Consider the following 18769-nt stretch of genomic DNA (forward strand, 5'->3'; position numbering starts at 1 on the left):
TCCAGAGATCCCACAACGAAAGATACTCGCAGAGCGCGTTATTAGTGTTTAAGGGGTGTCTGAAGTTGAATTTTGTTCCTTAATATTTTCGCCCTGTTAACCCCCCTCCCCTCGAGCGCTTTCCTCACTCTCACCCTCTGCCTCTGCCTCTGCCTCTCTCTCTCTCTCTCTCTCTCTCTCTCTCTCTCTCTCTCTCTCTCTCTCTCTCTCTCTCTGCATCTCTGCATTTTCTCTCCTCCCGCTCCACTGTGTGGGAAGCTCAATGCAGCAACAAAACCAACATACTTAGAAGAAGACGAGATGGAATAGTTGGTTTATAAGACTGGTCTCATTATTCGGACGAGGACTGCACCAACAATACTTATTTTGATGATGCGGTGTAGGGTGGCTTCTCTTTTTCGACCGTATTTTACTCAGCTGAATTATTAATTTCCTCGTCGGTCTGACATCAGAGCACGTAGTTTCTTTTCCTCTTATCTCGCAACTTGCATAATCCCAAGAAACGGCAGGAATCATCTGGAGTCGATTTCCGATTTTCGGTAATCGGGTTGAGCCGCGACGCGCGATGGATTGTTGCGATTAAATTTATTAAGATCTGTATCAGTTGTTTTTTTCCGGAACTGTTGAGCGAACTATCCGTTCAAATTGCGTTTGAACTGATGTTCAGTTCTTTCAACGGAAGAATGTTGGACTTGTTTTGCATCCAAATTTGCATCCACTTGCTATTTCACCATTTTGATTTTGGTTTCGAAACGAATTCTTTTTTCAGCGCAAATACGCAGCGCCGTGTTTGAGATGCCTCAAAAGAGCTCAGTAACCTTGGGATTTTATGACACAATATATGTTTTGTACAAGTGGAGCCTGACGAGAGAGGCTGAGACTGAAATCTGAACCTGACTGAATGGGAATAGTCCCTCTCTTGGCGCTCCCAATGTCCGGTGTTATCTGAAAAGGAGGAGATATTAACATTGCCGGTGAGTGTTGAATTCTTATCTCTTTTTTTATACATATCCAATAATCTGTTGGAAAAGCTTGAGAATTCAAAGAGCATTATCTTTTTGTACTGTATTTTAAATAACGTTTTTGTGACGGTGATAATACTGTCTTCTGTATGCGATGGACATTGACTTTTTTTCCATCTTCGATTCACTGAAACACAAGAAATACGCTGATGCATACATTCATTGCGGTGTTAGTCACACTACGTCAGTGTATTACAATTATATATATATATATATATTTTATAATTGTGGTGCTTGTAAATACAGATGGATTTATTTTCACTGTAGGCTCAGATATTATGTTTGGATCCACAAGGCACATAACAGGTTTTCCCAAGTTTTTTGTGTGCGCAGAGGGCTTTTTAAACACCCCTGCTGTAAGATCTTGGCATTAGCTGTGTGACTCAATGGGAAACAGGCATGTGTTTTGATTGTTTGTTTGTTTTTCCCCCCTCTAAGGTTACTAAATGGTTTACTGGGGGATTTGTAAAAGGCAAAATGCTGCTGCTTGTTCTGTTGGCCTTTTCCATATCGGGTTCATTTTGTGACTCGGATTCGGACCTCAGAGCTGAGACCTGCAGCGCTTGCTCCTGCATGTCCATCGAGAACGTCCTCTATGTGAACTGCGAGAAAATAACTGTGTACAGACCGACACAGCTGCAGCCTCCAGTATCCAGCCTCTACCATTTGAATTTCCAGAACAACCTTTTGTACATCCTTTACCCCAACTCTTTTGTGAATTTCACACACGCAGTCTCACTCCAGCTGGGGAACAACAAACTCCAGAACATTGAGGGAGGGGCCTTTGTGGGGCTTAGTGCATTGAAACAGTTGCACTTAAATAACAATGAGTTAAAAGAGCTCCGCGCCGACACTTTCCGAGGGATCGAGAACTTGGAATACCTCCAGGCTGACTACAATTTAATCAAGTTCATTGAGAAAGGAGCCTTCAACAAATTGCATAAACTGAAGGTTCTCATTTTAAATGACAATCTGATTCAAAGCCTACCTGAGAACATTTTCCGATTCGCCTCCCTTACTCACTTGGACATAAGAGGGAATAGGATACAGAAGCTTCCCTATCTTGGAGTTCTGGAGCACATTGGCCGGATAGTGGAATTGCAGTTGGATGACAACCCATGGAATTGCACTTGTGATTTGTTACCTTTGAAAGCCTGGTTGGAGAATATGCCCTATAACATTTTCATTGGAGAGGCTATTTGTGAGACCCCTAGTGACCTATATGGCCGACTCTTAAAGGAGACTAATAAGCAGGAGCTGTGCCCCATGGGGACAGGCAGTGACTTTGATGTACGGATGCCCCCCTCCCAGCCCGAGGGTGGGCTAACCATGTCGAACGTGGCACCTTCAACCATAGCACCTTTAGTGACCAAAGCACCCAAAACTACCAATCCCTCCAAAATATATGGCAATGGGATTGTCGCTGGTAACCCAGCTGGTAAAAATGGCCAAATCGTGTCCTATCAAACTCGAATCCCTCCCCTCTCCTGCCCCCAGCCCTGTACCTGCAAAGCTCACCCTTCTGACTTTGGCATTAGTGTCAGCTGTCAAGAAAGAAACATTCAGAGTCTAGCGGACCTTGTACCTAAACCTCCAAACGCCAAGAAATTGCACCTTAGTGGTAACTACATCCGAGATATCAGTCCCACTGACTTCCAGGGGTTTGAGGGGTTAGATTTGTTACATTTGGGCAGCAATCAAATATCAACCGTCCAAAAAGGTGTGTTCTCAAATCTTACCAACCTCCGTAGGCTATACCTAAATGGAAATCAGCTGGAGCAGCTGCACCCTGAAATGTTTCTTGGGCTTAGCAACCTCCAGTATCTCTATTTGGAGTACAATGCCATAAAGGAGGTGCTAGCAGGGACATTTGACTCCATGCCAAATTTGCAGCTCTTGTACCTGAATAACAATGTGCTCAGAAGCCTGCCTGCATACATCTTTGCAGGCATTTCTCTTGCCAGACTGAATCTAAAGAACAACCACTTCATGACTCTGCCTGTGAGTGGCGTCCTAGACCAGCTCAAATCTCTCACTCAGATAGACCTGGATGGCAACCCTTGGGAATGCTCCTGCGATTTAGTGGCTTTGAAACTCTGGCTTGAAAAGCTGAACGAAGGGGTTGCCGCCAAAGGGGTCAAGTGTGCGTCTCCAGTGCAGTTCTCCAACACTGAGCTGAGAGAGCTGAAAAATGAGATCATGTGCCCGAAGCTCATCGCCAAGCCTCCTTTCATCCTGACTAGCGCCACCCCTGTCCTCACATCGCTGTCACCTGCTGGAGTTGGCAAGGCACCCCCCAGTGGTCCTGTGCCCTTGTCTATTATGATACTGAGCATACTGGTAGTTCTGATCCTCACTGTCTTTGTGGCCTTCTGCCTGCTGGTCTTTGTGCTGAGACGGAACAAAAAGCCAGCGGGAAGACAGGAGGGACTCGGCAACCAGGAGTGCGGCTCCATGCCTCTCCAGATCAGGAGGCACAATCACAAATCTAACAAGGACGACCTGGGTGGAGAGACCTTCATCCCGCAGACCATCGAGCACATGAGCAAAGCTCACACGTGTGGAATTAGAGACTCAGACTCGGGCTTCAAATTTGTAGACTCAGAGAGACAGAAAATGATGTTGCGCAACAGCGCCGACAAAGACAAGGACTCTCTACCCCTGGACCCCAGGAAGAGATTAAGCACCATCGACGAGCTGGACGAGTTCTTACCGGGACGAGACAGCATGTTCCTCCACAGCTACTTGGAGAGCAAAAAGGATTTCAACAGTATAGGGGTGAGTGGCTTTGAGATCCGTTACCCCGAGAAACCACATGACAAAAAAATGAAAAAATCATTGATAGGGGGCAACCACAGTAAGATAGTGATTGAGCAGCGTAAAAGTGATTATTATGAACTAAAGGCAAAAATGGGGACCCCAGACTACCTTCAAGTACTAGAGGAACAGACAGCCCTCAGTAAATTCTAGAACATCATCTTCACCTGCCCCGTAATGACAAAAGTGCCTTAAGACAAATCTTAATGACCAATGGAATACCGGACACGTTTCATTACACAAAACATAACTCCCTTAGAATCGGTGGCTGTGTTAAAATCGCATACCATTTTTATGTTGTGATGCCATTAAGAGTTAAGAATCACATCAGTCAGTATCCTTAAAAAAAAAAAAAAAAAAAAAACAGTCGTAGTTTGCTGCTATTGATATGAATTTCATCAGATTCCACTGAACTTTGTTTTTACCAAATGATTGGGTCATGAAACAGTGTTGAGTGTACTTCATATTGACCCTTCTTCATTGTGTTTGGTTGGAAGTATTTTTAGGCATCTTGGGATGACAAAATCAAATGGAGTGGAAGAAATGGAAGTTGGCACATGCTTGAAAGTGGTGGAATACCCCAGACTCCCCCTCTCTTGGATTATATTTTGCCACTTTTGGGGACTTGAAACTCTTGGATTTGATTATATCTGAAGGTACTGGCAGCCAACATGCGTACATTTTGGATTATTCCAATTACCTGTAAAGAGCCATTTGATATTGTTCCACTGAAATGTGATTCTTCTTGAAGTGTTTGGTTATGGCACATGACAGGACATTCATGAACTCAAGAGAAACTAAACAGCTGCTTGCCATGTAAGCGTATCTGGATTTATTTTGTAAGTCAACATTATTTGTATTTGTGGGGCAGTTGTGTAAATTACAACAGTCAACAATTAAATTCAACAGTCTCATCAAGAAAAATATAGTGGATTCAAGAAAAATGCGGAAAATCAAAAAAAGAAAAAAAAAAAAAAACATTGATGACCACCTGTCACCTGTCAATTCGTAGTTTAACTTCATATTTAATTTATTTTTCTATGCAGAATTATTTAAAGACTATTGGTACTATTTAACAATTTCAAGGGACATTTTGAATGCTATAAGTGATACAGGCGAGCTCTGAATCTAAAATTCTGTTCTGACCTGAGTTACATTCTGAATTCTGCTGGTGGCTGACCAACAGAGGCATACAGATGACGGTGATGTCGTTTTCACTGTCACGTTGCACGAGGTGAGGCCTCCTAGCGTATCACGTCTAACAGTTTGCTTATTCTTATATCCCAGAGCAACTTGTAAAAGGTTTCTTATTAACAATATGCAACCAAATAAGTGTGCATTAACGTGATATGATTCTGGGTAGTACAAACACTTTGTGGGAATAAAGTACTAATTGGCTGTAATTTATTGCACTTGTGGAGAGGATTGTGTTCTATCGACACAACTGTGAGACTTAACTCGCCTTATGAAAAGGCTGCAGATTTGGTCAGAATCATATCACTTTTCATGTGCAATATTATTACGCTCAATCATATTAGCTTGAAATCTTTATTTTGTCTTCAGTTCAAATTAATATTACAGAAAGAGAGAGCTTAATTTTTTAAAAGAAAAGGCTTAATTTCATTCAGTCTTTATTTAAAATATTAAGTTAATGATTGTTTAAAATAGAATGTACCATGAGAGATAAAAATAAATACAATTTTATATCAGTCATGAGAAATCTGTATATTGGTTATTAATTACATTGTGCAATCCTGTTGAGGTCAAGGTATTAAACTCCAATCTAATTTGCTCTGTCTTTTCTTTCTTTCTGATTTTTTTCTGTTTACAGAAGTGTTATCATGTTTTGTTGATTGTTAAAGTTGCTTCTCAATAAAAGGCCCTGAATGCTCTTACAGACAGTTTGGTAAATGAAGTGTCTTGTAGATTTTTAATCTACTAAAGCAGTTTAACACTCACTCTTGCTTTCTGGTGTATGGTTCAGGTTTCCAAAGGTCTTACCTTCTCTAGTTTTTAAAAAAAGAGCTTAATCTAAGACGCCGAGGGTCACTTGACTTGAGTTGGCAACAGATAAGAGAAACATAAATGTTAGCTGAATTGCCTGCTGTTGATGTTGTGTGTGTGAGAGAGAAAAATGTAAGAAGAAGAAAAAAAACAGAAAACAGCTTGTTTCCATTCGATGATAGCAGGATCGTGCTTTAGAGAGGCTCTTGACAGTCCTTCTCGTATGTACTTCATCTAAAACATGAGTACTAAAACTGAAACATCATGTGTGATGCACTGCATGTCTAAAATAAGATTTAGTATTTGAACAGTACGTTTTAGTTTTTTTTTTTTTGTTTTTTTTTTGTGTTTAGTAACAATCCCACTTTCATTTCTGTAAAAAGAGACAATTTGGGGGCAATTGTAATATGAGAAAAAGCACTGAATTGAAAGAATGAGTCTCTACAACATACAATGACCATTAAAGTATATAACTCTCATTCTCATCTAGATTGTTTTTGTTTAACTGAGTTTTCAGTGCAAAAGTATACATGTTAACCCATGTAACAGCTAAAATAATTAGTAGCTATAATTTAAAATGTTCAGTGTTTATGTTCTTACCTTGCCACTGATAAATTCCTCTGCATCAGTCCGTTAACAGATTATGTACCTTTAATGCATATAAACCTTTCTTACACCAACATATTAGATTTGTAAGTAGCAGTCTACAAGCATTACAATTGCCCCTGATCTCCTCTGTTTAGGTATCTTTATTTATGATACTTTTGCAGATTAAAAAAACAGGATTGCTGAAATAGTTTTGTCCCTTTTTTCTCCACAATCGAGATGGTTTTGTAAGATGTTCTCTTGTTTTGCTGAGGTGTGTGTGTGTTCGTGAACTGAGTATACTGTGCCTTTAAGGAACATATTATACCTCTATGGAAGTCTGTGGCATTTATAATGCAGTTTTAAGTGTAAAACTGTAAGCCCACTTTGACGTTTAAAGATGGATGGTTTACAGTAAAGCTCCATTTAGAAAGGCCAAGCTTAAGGCAGTTGCTAATCTTGTTTTTTGTGTTGTTTCCATGTAAATGAGACTTCCTAGTGCACTAATTAATGATTGTACTGGGGGCCTGCACAATTGTGAATTTGTGACTCATGCTAGCTCATGTTTCCTTGACAACCACGCTTTTGACATATTTTCTTTTTTTTTTTTTTTTGAATATAGCTGCATTAAATGAGCCAGGGAGAAAAGTTATTGGTCCGTGGCTGAACACGAGCGCTTCAGTATTACACAGTTCTTGTGAACAGCACCGTTCTTCTCTTTTCTCATCACCTGTTTCTGCTCTATTTGACACAGAAGTGTTTAGCTGCAATAACATGCACAATGCCGAAGGCGAGATTGAATGTTTAGATGTAGTCTTTTTTCATTACAGTCACAAATGATAAGCTCAGCGGACCTGATGCGCTTTTTCTTTGGCAATTTGGACATATTGAACTCTTGGAACTTGTAGTTAAAGTGGAAAATGGAAAGTGGAAAAGGTGTTTTTGTGGTCTGAAACTGACTGTTGCAGATGAGCATACAGTCTGGGGCAGAAGCAGTGCCAGCCATTTTCGGAGATGTAGAGGACAGCTGCGGAAAAAAAGGCCTGTTTTGTAGTTTTGGCTTGGCATCCTTTTCAATTTGATTTGAAGGAAGTAAACAAATCACTGCTGCCTGTTCTTGGTGACAGGTTTACACAAAGAGTTTTGGTGACAGGAACATCAGGGACGATACAAAAATGCTTTACGTCTCTCTTTAAAATGTGACATGAGACATGACAGTAGCACAACAGCGATGTTTCACGTGAGTTGGAGAGGGTGTCTTAGAGTAGGGGCACAAGTGTGTGTGTGTGTGTGTGTGTGTGTTTCAGACTGTACTGTTAAAGGAAGACTTACATCAGGGAGAAAACAGAGGAAGCAACAACACTGCAAGCCAGCTTCCTTTTTTAAGATGTACATATATATTAATTATTAGCTGAAGACTAAATGAAATAAAAAAAATATCGCTGGTCAAGAAAAAAAACAAACATTATCTTTCATTAAAATATAATAACTCCCTCTGCATTTGAAACACTTTTTCTGCAATTACAATAATATGAGCGAACAATATACATAGCCAAACATGATATCTATTTCATCATCACTTCCTAAGCTATTTTCTGCTGAATTTTGTGTTTCACATAAACACAAAATGCATTGTGAATGCTGTTTCATGTTGTCTTTAAAGATCTCATTAAATATAAACCACTTCGCACACCAAAGCTCTTCATTTTCTTTGCAGTAAATGACTCCATACATAAATATGAGGTTATATGTAAAACCGAAACAATAACGCAGGGCATTAACAGTTTATGAATGAAAATGTTTCATAAGCCGTCCCACCTGAGGTGTGCACCTAAACATGTTTTATTAGCCTATTTCTAGCAACAAAACCTTTGACAGTCTTTGTTAAAACGTTGACAGCCTATTATTTAGTCTGTAAATGAGTTTACCGATCATTCTCGCCTTTTCTCTTTCACAGTCAGATTCCAATTAGTTTTCTGCCTACATGTGTAAAGAATGTAATTTTGCTATTTGGTTTTGTATACTCTTCCAGTGATTTCCCTATGGAAGGAGAATTACCTACTCATGGAATACAAATTCATCCTCACAATTCAGTCGGATGTAAATGAATAAGACAAAGACATAGAGACACGCTGGAAGCTCAGGTGTCCCAGACTCCCAGAGCATGTCATTCTGCTCTACATCCATGTAACAAAGCCAGAATTTCTGCTGGTTTCTGTTTGTCCGTTGTACACGAGGTTGTATAATCGGTCTCACATTAACAATTTACATGCGAAGGAAGCGCTTTCATCTGGGCAATGTGAGAAGTTTAACAGTGTGTGGCTGCTATTCTTGCTGAGCTTGTATTTAAGGTGGCCTTCTGTCCATTTTTAGGTCGGACAATTCGGTTTTGAAATACCATGTCTGTATACTAGCACAGGCTTGAGGATTTGTCCTTCTTTTAAGATTACTATTTTAAAAATTATACAATGAGTAAATAATGATTAATCAAGATTAATCACATACAAACTAAAACTTTGCCTAATATATGTGTGTGTACTGTGTGTAATTATTATTAATATATAAATACAAACACAATCATGTATATATTGAAGAAATATTTACAAGTATATGTATTTATTATAATTTTTATAGAATTTATATTATATATAAATAAAAACACATACATATTTTTTTCTCTCTTAAATACATACATTAATTTGTGTATTTATATTTACATAATAATTACACACAATACACACACATATATTAAGCAAAGTTTTATTTTGTATGTGATTAATCACGATTAATCATTTGACAGCCCTAAAATAAATAAAAAAAATCTTAATGTTATGTTCAAGTTTAATATTAACTGGCATGCATTTTAGACACAATATTGTCAAGATGGACTCTGTTGCTCTATTTAATCTCTGATCTACACAGTGGTGTTTTGCTCCAGTGGTTTTGAACGAATCGAGACAATAATTCAATAAGCCATTCATAAAGACAGTAGCTAAATTCAGAAGTGCATACTAGTGTACTACTCTTACTATTTTTAGCAAATCTTTTCACTTGCTTCATATCTGAATGATTTAGCTGTTTTGAACTAATCGGTTGAAACAGTATTGCAATGATTTACTGATAAGTAAACTTTACTCTTTAGTTTTATATTTTAAGTATCATTTCATTGTACTATATTCAATCTATTTTATATTTAAAGCATTAATCTCATACCATTATTTGTGCAATTGTAATTGCATTGTAAATGCATTTGTGGCATCTCTGAGCTGCATTAAATATTTTGCGTAATTACATCTATATGCACTTCAGATGCGGCTTCTATGCGAAGATGGATTTTGCTGATAATTTCATTTGACTGGTATCAGCCTTATTGTGTCTTATTATTCAAATCACATTCATTAAGTAGATAGAAAAATGCCCTGGAAATCAATTTAAGGGGGTAAATATCACTCCTGAATTAAAACAAGTTATGACACTGATTTCAGGCTATTTCCATTGTCCTCACTGAACAGTGTCCTTTTCGGTATTACAGAATTTGAAATGGCCACCCTTGTTAGTACATGCAGTAGCATGTAATATGTGCAGCCCAAGCTTGCTTGAAACACATGCCAATGAAGGCATTTCTGCAGAATGATTTTGCGTTGCTTTTTTATTGAACGTAAATCTGGCAATGTTTTATTGTGTTGATTATTGTACGAATTGCAGCTGGAAATTAATGCTGTATCGTGTTTGAAAATATACCACCTACACTACAGATAGTGTTAACAAAAGCAAATGTGAAATAATATTTGTTAGGTCTGACATGATAAAACAACAAATGAACAACACCTGTGGTTACTCTGCTTGAGGAGAATCTTACACCTGTTTGAACTTGAGGAGAATCTTAATAAGTTGTTTGCAGATGGCGCTTGTTTGCTTTATTGTATTTGCATTCAATTAATTCATTTGTACATAGGTCAAGTGCTGATATACTATACCTCAGGCATTTGCTTTTCTGCAAGGTTTAGCTCCAACCTTGATCAAAACTATTCCTGAAGACCTTGATTAGTTTGTGGAGGTGTGTTTGATTAGGGCTGGAGCTGAACTCTGCAGGAAAGTGGATCTCAAAGGCCAGAGTTGGGAACCCCTGCAGTAGGGTCATGATGTTGCTAGGACTTGTTTGTTGTGCTATTTTTGTTATTTATAATGACTGGAAGGTATTAATTTCACTCTAAAACTATAACGATTTTGCATTCATGTTGAGTCTTTTTCTGTGGTCATGAATATTAGATAATGCCTTTCAGCATAGTAACCGGAGTGTAAGGTTAATTTCCTTTTTTTATTTAAACATTTAATGCAGTATTCCATTCAGACATTTAATTGCACAGTTGGAACCAAACCATCGATACAATCAAGACAGCTGTTAAACATTTTCATGTTCCATTTAAAATTATCCATTCAAAACCCTGCTGTTGCTGTTAAGAACAGAAACTGGCAGCTTTGTACTGCATCTGCATGTGTTAACTGCACAATGCCTGCTTTACTAGTGGTTCAACAGTCTCTTGATATCATTTGGTGATGCTGTCTTTCAAAACTTCATCTATTATTCACAAATATATATCTCATGAATACAGCTCAATTAATTTATGTAGATAACTCCCACAAAACTTCCTGTGAATAGAGCGGTGTAGAAGTTGTCTCCTTATATTCAGAAGAACATCTCATGCCGATGCCTATATTCGATTGGCGGAAGATAAATTTCTTTTAAAGGCACATTAATCCTTCCTCCGTCATATTGATCATCTTAAATTAACTGTGTAATTCTCAGTGTGAAAATGGTTGTTTATGAGGTACAAAACTGTAGAGGAAATTATGTTTAGCTGCTTTATAATAACACAGCATTATAAAAATATTTTGATAGCATTGTTTTAGATCATTTAGCACCTGCTATTGGAACAGTTTTGATCGCCTGAGGTTAGCAGTCTATTTGAGGTTGTATGTTTCAGTTACAATTTTTGTCAATCACTCATTTGTCATTTATGTGTAATTCACTGAACTTTTTGTTTTTAATCAATGTTTCATCAAATGGAATAAGAACTTGTAATCACTGATTTTCAAAGACTGATTTGGGTTTATTCAAAGTTATCCAAGATCACCTCAGCTTTTCTTCCCAGGTAAAGGTGTTTCATGTGGTAACATCTGTCTATGCATATACACATTCTCAAGCATGCACTAGAAACATTCATTATTATTATGACTGTTGAAAAAAGCATGTATTTGAAGCAATTAATTACATTTTAAAATGTTTTCAGGTGGAAATTATTCATTCATTCATTTGCTTCTTTCCTTCCCCATACATCTCTCATACAAAATGTCACTTTTTCACACAGCCGCACATTTTCACTCTCATCAGTGCAAACTTCAGATGTTGGAGAACCCCTACATTGTGTATTTCAGTGACAGGTGTAAATAAATCAGATCATATTTTCCAAAGCCACGACAGAGAAAAACTCATGCTCATCCATGACATTCTTAGTCCCCTTGACTTACAGCCAGACTCACAATAGTGCATTTCCTCTGTGGATACCCTGAAGCTCACATCTGATAAATGTGAGAGCCTCGGGACTGCAGGCCGTATCTGCTTGGCCCATCACAGAAAATAATAATAGCAAAGCCCCAAAAGAGTCCAGAAAGGGTACTAGGCAGATGCCAGCTAATAGTGAATTTTCAAAAATCCACATTTTTGTTGTTTACAAAGGGATGATAACAGTGTTTTTGAAACCTTGCATTTTCAGGCCTGGAAAATGCAGTTTTTGTATAAATGAATGGAAAAAAAAAAAAAAAAAAAAAAAAAAAAAAGTTTTCTGTTTTTAGTTGAAAAGGGTGTCATGTAAATGCTAAATTTCTGTATTAATACCCTCAGCCCTTCTGGCAGCTGACTGGCCTCTGTTTCTTTGGATGTGAATTATAGTCAATTGGTTGCATAATCAACCCCCACATTAATCATGGATGTCATTCCCCATGGCAACTCTTTTAAATAAATGAGCCCCTTTTCCGTTTCTCCCCCTCCCTCACTAAGCTTGGGCTGGTACATCCAGAGTAGTTGTATTAATGGCCTATAATGGCATTTGAAGCTATCATTTTAAATCTGTGCTCAGCAGAAAGCTTTGAGAGCTTGTTGATGATGTGGACACTAAAGGTGGGAATCTTAAGGCACTTTGTAATTCATTTAGACTCTGATAGAGTCAACAGGGAATCAACAGATTCCAAAATGATTCTTGATACATCTCAATTTTTCAGCAGAAGTGTAAGGGCAAATCTTTGGAGAGTTAAGGTGGGTTGTTGCTGAATTCTGTGTAAATATTTCATATAAAAGCTATACTAAAATATGTATTGCAAGAACAGAATAAGCCCTCTGTGTTTTTAAATTAAATATTATCTAAGAGCAACTTCATGAACTTGATCAAATGATGCATTGTGTCCCATTAAACATTTGTGAATACATGTATTTCTTTTAAATATAGACTTCATGAGGCATTTATTACTTACATTACAATACATTGGTTTATATCATTTGTTAATTCTCTCAAAAACTATCCAGGCCTAAATGTATGCAAAAAAATTGGCATGCATTTGGATTATACTGTTTTAATATAATAACATAAACTTAATGTTATGCATATTTATCAGTCATACAGTTCATAAATGAATAGTAAGAAACTGGTATGGTTTTATTTAAATAATTATGTTTTCAAAATGTATTCAGATTGTTTAAAATAAGCATTAATTGTGAAATAAATTAAATTCATTACATTTAAAAGTATGAAGATGCAGTATGAAGTATGAAGTATGAAGAAGTAGCTGTGGTAGTAGAGTACTATTATAAAATCTTACCTGTTTCTTACCTGATTCATTCATGTATGTATCACATTAAGTTGTGTATATGTATGATACAACTGTGTAATCAAAATGGATGAAAATTTTAATTCAATTTCAGTTACCACAAATGCACCCAAAAATTAAAATGCTGTCATTAATTATTCACCCTCATGTCGATCCAAATCCATACGACCTTTGTTCATCTTCAAAACATAAATTAAGATATTTTTGATGAAATCCGAGAGCTTTCATGTGACATGAGTGGTTCAACCTTCATTTTATGAAGCTACAAGAATACTTTTTGTGCGCAAAGAAAACAAAAATAATGACTTCATTCCACCACTTCTTCTCTTCCCGCTCAGTCTTTGAAGCGCATTCATGAGAGTACCACGACACATGCATGTGCATTCCTCTGCTTGCAAACAAGGCACAGCACATCCTGGTTTTATGTCTGAACAGCAGCACCACACTCATGTTGTCGAAAGACTGACAGGGAAGAGAAGTTGTTATTTTTGTCTTCTTTGCACACAAAAAATCTCATATCTTCATAAAATTAAGATTGTCACATGGACTATTTTATCAATGCCCTTTCTACCTTTCTGGGCCTTGAACGTGGTAATTATATTACTGTCAGGGTCAGAAAGCTCTCAGATTTCTTCAAAATATCTTAATTTGTTTTCCAGGCCCAAGGTCTCACAGGTTTGAAACAACATGAGGGTGAGTAATTAATGACAGAATTTTGTGTAATTACAGAACTATCCCTATAAATGTTGCTTCGTATTCTTCTTTTTTTTTTTTTTTTGGTTTTGTTTTTGTGTGTGTTTGTATATGGACTGAATCAGAACTGTTCAAAGAAAGAACTGTGATGCATTAGTGGAAAGCATAAATGATGCATAGAGGAAGTGGCCTTATAGCAGGTGTTGATGTCTGGATGTGACGTTTACACGGTGGATTTTTAGAAGGGGCACAGGGAATAATGATGAATGGCACTGGATTGAGGCTGTGCTTCCTCTGGAGTATCTTGTGAGTGTGAATAGCTCGCACAGCATGCCAAAGAACGTCTTTATGTGTGGCAGTGGCATGAGTGTGTTTTTTCCCCACACATGCAATCATGTGACCGTCACTGATCCACTCCGCTGTGAATTGGAGACATTGTGCAAATGGTTTCTTGCTGCAAAGCATTACATATTATGTCATGCCATTGTTTGATATGAAAATGGAAGTGATACTAACATAGCTAAAGCAATGCAAATACATCATTAGTGTAATCAAGAAGAAACTAAAGTGATGAGTCACTCGTGTCATCGGAGGGTTGGCATATCCTCTCTGTCACAAGCGGTTGCTTATGCTGACACAACAGAAGCAGAGTGTAGCAGAATAACCTTTCTAAAACACTGTCATACACTGAGACAAACTAACTGGGAGTTAAGTCATTTTTAGTACACTATGAACTTCTATACAATAACTTCTATAGCAAACATATAAAGGCTTATATGATAGTTTGGTGATTTCTCTAATGAGAAAGGCAAAATTATACAAAATTTGTATCTGTATACAGTAACTACGCACTTACACATCATTTGCAAACTACTGTATAAATAGTTGATATACTGTTGTGTCTACATTAATACATTAATATGCTATGTACAAATGAATTCTTGATTCATTGTCAAGTAGTTAACTGAATATTATAGTTTAATTATAGTTTAATCATATATAAAAAAATAGATAATGATTTATTATACTCGTTTAACTTGTTAACTTGCTAACTGATGTACAGTATTTAAACCAGTAGTAAAGGAGTTGTTAAAGTTTATCAGGAATAAATCATTCTAATTTTAGATTAGGTCAAAGAAAATATTAAATTAAAAGCAATAACTTACCTTTATTAAACATTAGTTACATTAATACAAAGTTCAATGTTCTTAAAATAATCATGTTGTACATACCCTACTATTAATGTTTTAATGCACAGACTACAATTAATGTAATACAAATTAACAACAAACTAATAGTTTATGAATGATGTATGTGTGTGTGTTTGTGTGTGTTTGTGTGTCTACGCTTCTTCATAGTCAAGAGCATTTTTTCATGGTAATTGAGAGCATGCTACAAATGATGTCCACAGAACTTGTATTAAACCCAAAACAAAATCTGCATATTTTCATACACTCAGCACTCAGTGCACTCAGTCAATGTCAATACTGCCAAAATAAAATGATACAAAATATAATTAATGTTAGTAGTGAATGATGCATTTGGTTGTCTCTTTATTGTCATGGTTCCTTTCCATTTCCATTTCTATAGTTTGAATTATTATAATAGAAAATGGCAGTCATTTATAAACAGTACTTTAAAAATAAAGTTGTTTTCCTCAGCCTATTAATGTATTTTGTTTGAATCAGTTTCCATATTAATATTATTATACAGTTACTGCAGCAAAACCAAATGTTCAGAAGGGACTATTTGACTCAATAAGCTGCTACTTTGCTGCTGATTAGTAGTTAGTAAGGTAGCTATTCAGGTAAGTTTAGCTACTGTGTAGCATTAAGGAATGTAAAATATGGTCATGCAGAATAAGGCATTAATATGTGAGTGTAATATACATGTGTGTGTTAATATGTGTGTTATAAGTGTGTGTGTGTGTGTGTGTGTGTGTGTTAATATGTTTTTGTGTCACAAAATGCCGTTTTATGACTTTTTAGACAATAATGTATTTGTTTAGACTTTAAACATGCGATTTGTTAATAAAGATAACGTCTATTTGAAAATTTGCTTCAGTGTTTTCAGAAATGTGAGCTCCAGGGCGTCAACGGCCGCAGTGCTCATGAACACGCTGAAAGCAGCCTTACCTCAGCCAGTTTTCTAGAATTTGCTACTGGCACTGATGTCTTTATAGTGCTTAAACATGAGATATAATTCATTTTGGGTAGATCTAACTGGCAGTCTTTGGTCTCGTAAATCTGTTATTTGTTCCAGAGCAAGTAGTTTTGGCTGAGGGTAGAGGTCTGCGCGGGACTCTTTTTTTAGTCCCGCTCCTGCGAGGTTTTAGTCCGCACCCACCCGCTCCCGCTATATATTCACTCTTTGTTCACCCGCTGCCCGCTTGGAATAATTTTCTTCCCGACCCGATCGTTCCCGCTACATTTTTATCTGTTTCCAGAATCTCGCATTTAAACCAAAAGAGAGAGATAAAATTTTTAATTTAAATTAATTATTTTATTTATTTGCATGCAGCGCGTGCATAACAGTCATGAATAAAGCGCAGATATGCTGTTCAGAAAGGACGTCGGGAGCGATATATTATTAGACCGCCCCCTCCCCTGTCCAAATTACACCAGAGTTACCGACCGCTACCGCGTTTTGTTTGTAAATTTTTTCCCGCGTAGCCAAAAATCTGGTCGGGTCCCGCAGATCCTCTAGCTGAGGGCAAAGTCTCATCACATTATGTTTTATGTAAATTTAATGCCATGTTACATTTGTACTTTTAACTGAATTTCCTACCAACTTTTATGATAGCTGTTGTTTATTAAATATTATTGTTAAATAAATAATATTTTATATAAATAATAGTAGTATGTAATATTAGTATTTAGTATTGGGAAATGGTGTGTATGTGTTCGTGATGGTGAATAGTTTCATTGTTCCGTGATTAGATGGTGACAAGAGACTGTTTTAATGAAGGAGTCAGCAGTAAAGATATTTATATTTAAAGAGACTGGGACAGGGTTGTAAACAGGGAAGTTATAATTACTTTAAACAACACATTGTAAGACGCAGCCAACAAATCCACTGAGCAGCGCTGCCATCTCAAATCACCCTTAACAGGTGAAAGGATAGTATGACAAAGACGTTGCCTCAGTGGACATTCAAACTATGTTTTATTGTAAATATAAGATTGAGCTGAATAATAAATGCTGTATTAGATACAGGTAATCACACTTGCTCAATCCATCTCTCTCTCATAATACTATACGTAATACAGTGAGCTTTTAGTACAGTAATACAACAAGCTTTCAATGAGGCAACTCTCCTTTGATACTAGTTGTAAAGTGACATTTATGAATTAGTAACAGAAGCTTGGGCTCAGCTGTTAAACTGTTAAACAGAGATTTGGATCCATGATGGAAGGAAGTAGTTTGCACCAAAGAGGGTTTTTAAAGAGACTCCGCTGTTGTTTCTTATGTATTTACAGACTCGCGCTGTAAGGAACTGGTACGTTCATTCAGCAATGATTTAAACTGGAGTTAAGTACAAGGAATTACACTGCCCTCCAAAAGTTTGGAAACCCCCTAGAAAAGTGGGGTTTTGGGCAATATTGGCATAAATCCTTTTTAATTTGTGATAATTTTGCACTGATACGGGACAACACAAACTACAAAAACATATTTTATTACATAAACAGTTTATACAAAAAAACCTTACCTTTTCGATTCATCAAAATATCCACCATTAGCAGCTATTACAGCTCTGCATAATCTAGATTCATTGTATTCTAAACTTAATTGGCAATCAATTGTTAAAGCTATTAAGGTGTGCTGACCCAAAAATCTTTTAAAAACCTGGGCCAAGTTTAAACCAGTAACCAGACATCACAGCTGGCAAAGGGGCATGTCTGACTTTGACATGTATATATTGCCATTATTATTTAATCAAAATGAAAATTATTATTGCTGGTCTTCAATGATAATGTCAAGTTACATTAATGTATTTGCACCAAAAAATGATAAGGATTTATGCTGATATCGTCCAAAACCACGCTTTGCCAGGGGTGTTTCCAAACTTTTGGATGGCAGTGCAAATTAAATAAAAAATGACAGTAAAGACATGTATACTGTTACAAAAGTTTTCAGTTTCAAATAAAAACTATACTTCAAATGTTCTGTTTATCAAAAAATGTTCATCCTGAAAAAGAAAAGAAAAAATTCCACACTTTACACACTTTAAGCAGCACAACCATTTTCAACTAATAATAATAAAAATAATAAAGATAATAAAGAGTACCAAATACTAACATATTAGAATATATTTCATGTAGGATAAATAGATCATGTAGCTTCTTAAACGTGAAATAGATTAACTTTGTGAAAGTATTAACTTTCAATTGAATGCTCATATCCCCTGCACCAGTTTCTGTTGTTACCCACAGATTGACTTGTACCTTTGCATTAATCTACCTCCTATTTTACACACTATGTAATGTACGTACATTTTCCGCTTTCTTCCTAACAAATGGTTCTACTGAGAGAGTCTGTTTACTATTTCTCACCTGTTATTGTGCTGAGGATTGCATTTTACTAAACAGAACATCTGAATGTGTTTAGGTGGCCCTCAATGGAAATATAATGAGAGACATGAGCAGCATGTGGAAGAAGAGTGGAATTGTTTGGCACACATTGCTTTTTTTTAATCTCCCTCAGTGCAGCATTTGCAAAGCAGATTCACCTTGTACACAGAGGCTCCCTACTGCTCCAGATACGTCT

The 18769-nt window shown here is 36.8% G+C and overlaps 1 protein-coding gene across 2 annotated transcripts; it reads left to right on the forward strand.

Moving 5' to 3' along the window:
- The first annotated feature begins 236 nt into the window (after positions 1–236).
- On the forward strand, positions 237–5740 carry slitrk4 (SLIT and NTRK-like family, member 4). Of its 2 annotated transcripts, XM_051128385.1 has the most exons (3): positions 237–974; positions 1461–3800; positions 4337–5740. In XM_051128385.1, the coding sequence occupies exons 2-3, from the start codon at positions 1500–1502 to the stop codon at positions 4343–4345; spliced, it is 2310 nt and encodes a 769-aa protein (XP_050984342.1). In that variant the 5' UTR covers positions 237–974; positions 1461–1499; the 3' UTR covers positions 4346–5740. The 2 variants fall into 2 exon arrangements, with proteins under 2 accessions (XP_050984342.1, XP_050984341.1); XM_051128384.1 differs by having other exon boundaries at positions 1461–5740.
- Positions 5741–18769: the final 13029 nt, after the last annotated feature.

Source organism: Labeo rohita, chromosome 14, assembly GCF_022985175.1.
Source record: "Labeo rohita strain BAU-BD-2019 chromosome 14, IGBB_LRoh.1.0, whole genome shotgun sequence".
NCBI classification, from domain to species: Eukaryota; Metazoa; Chordata; class Actinopteri; order Cypriniformes; family Cyprinidae; genus Labeo; species Labeo rohita.

Bases quoted from the DNA above. Each gene is read 5' to 3' on its own strand.
- slitrk4 (XM_051128384.1), top strand. From the start codon at position 1,500: ATGCTGCTGCTTGTTCTGTTGGCCTTTTCCATATCGGGTTCATTTTGT.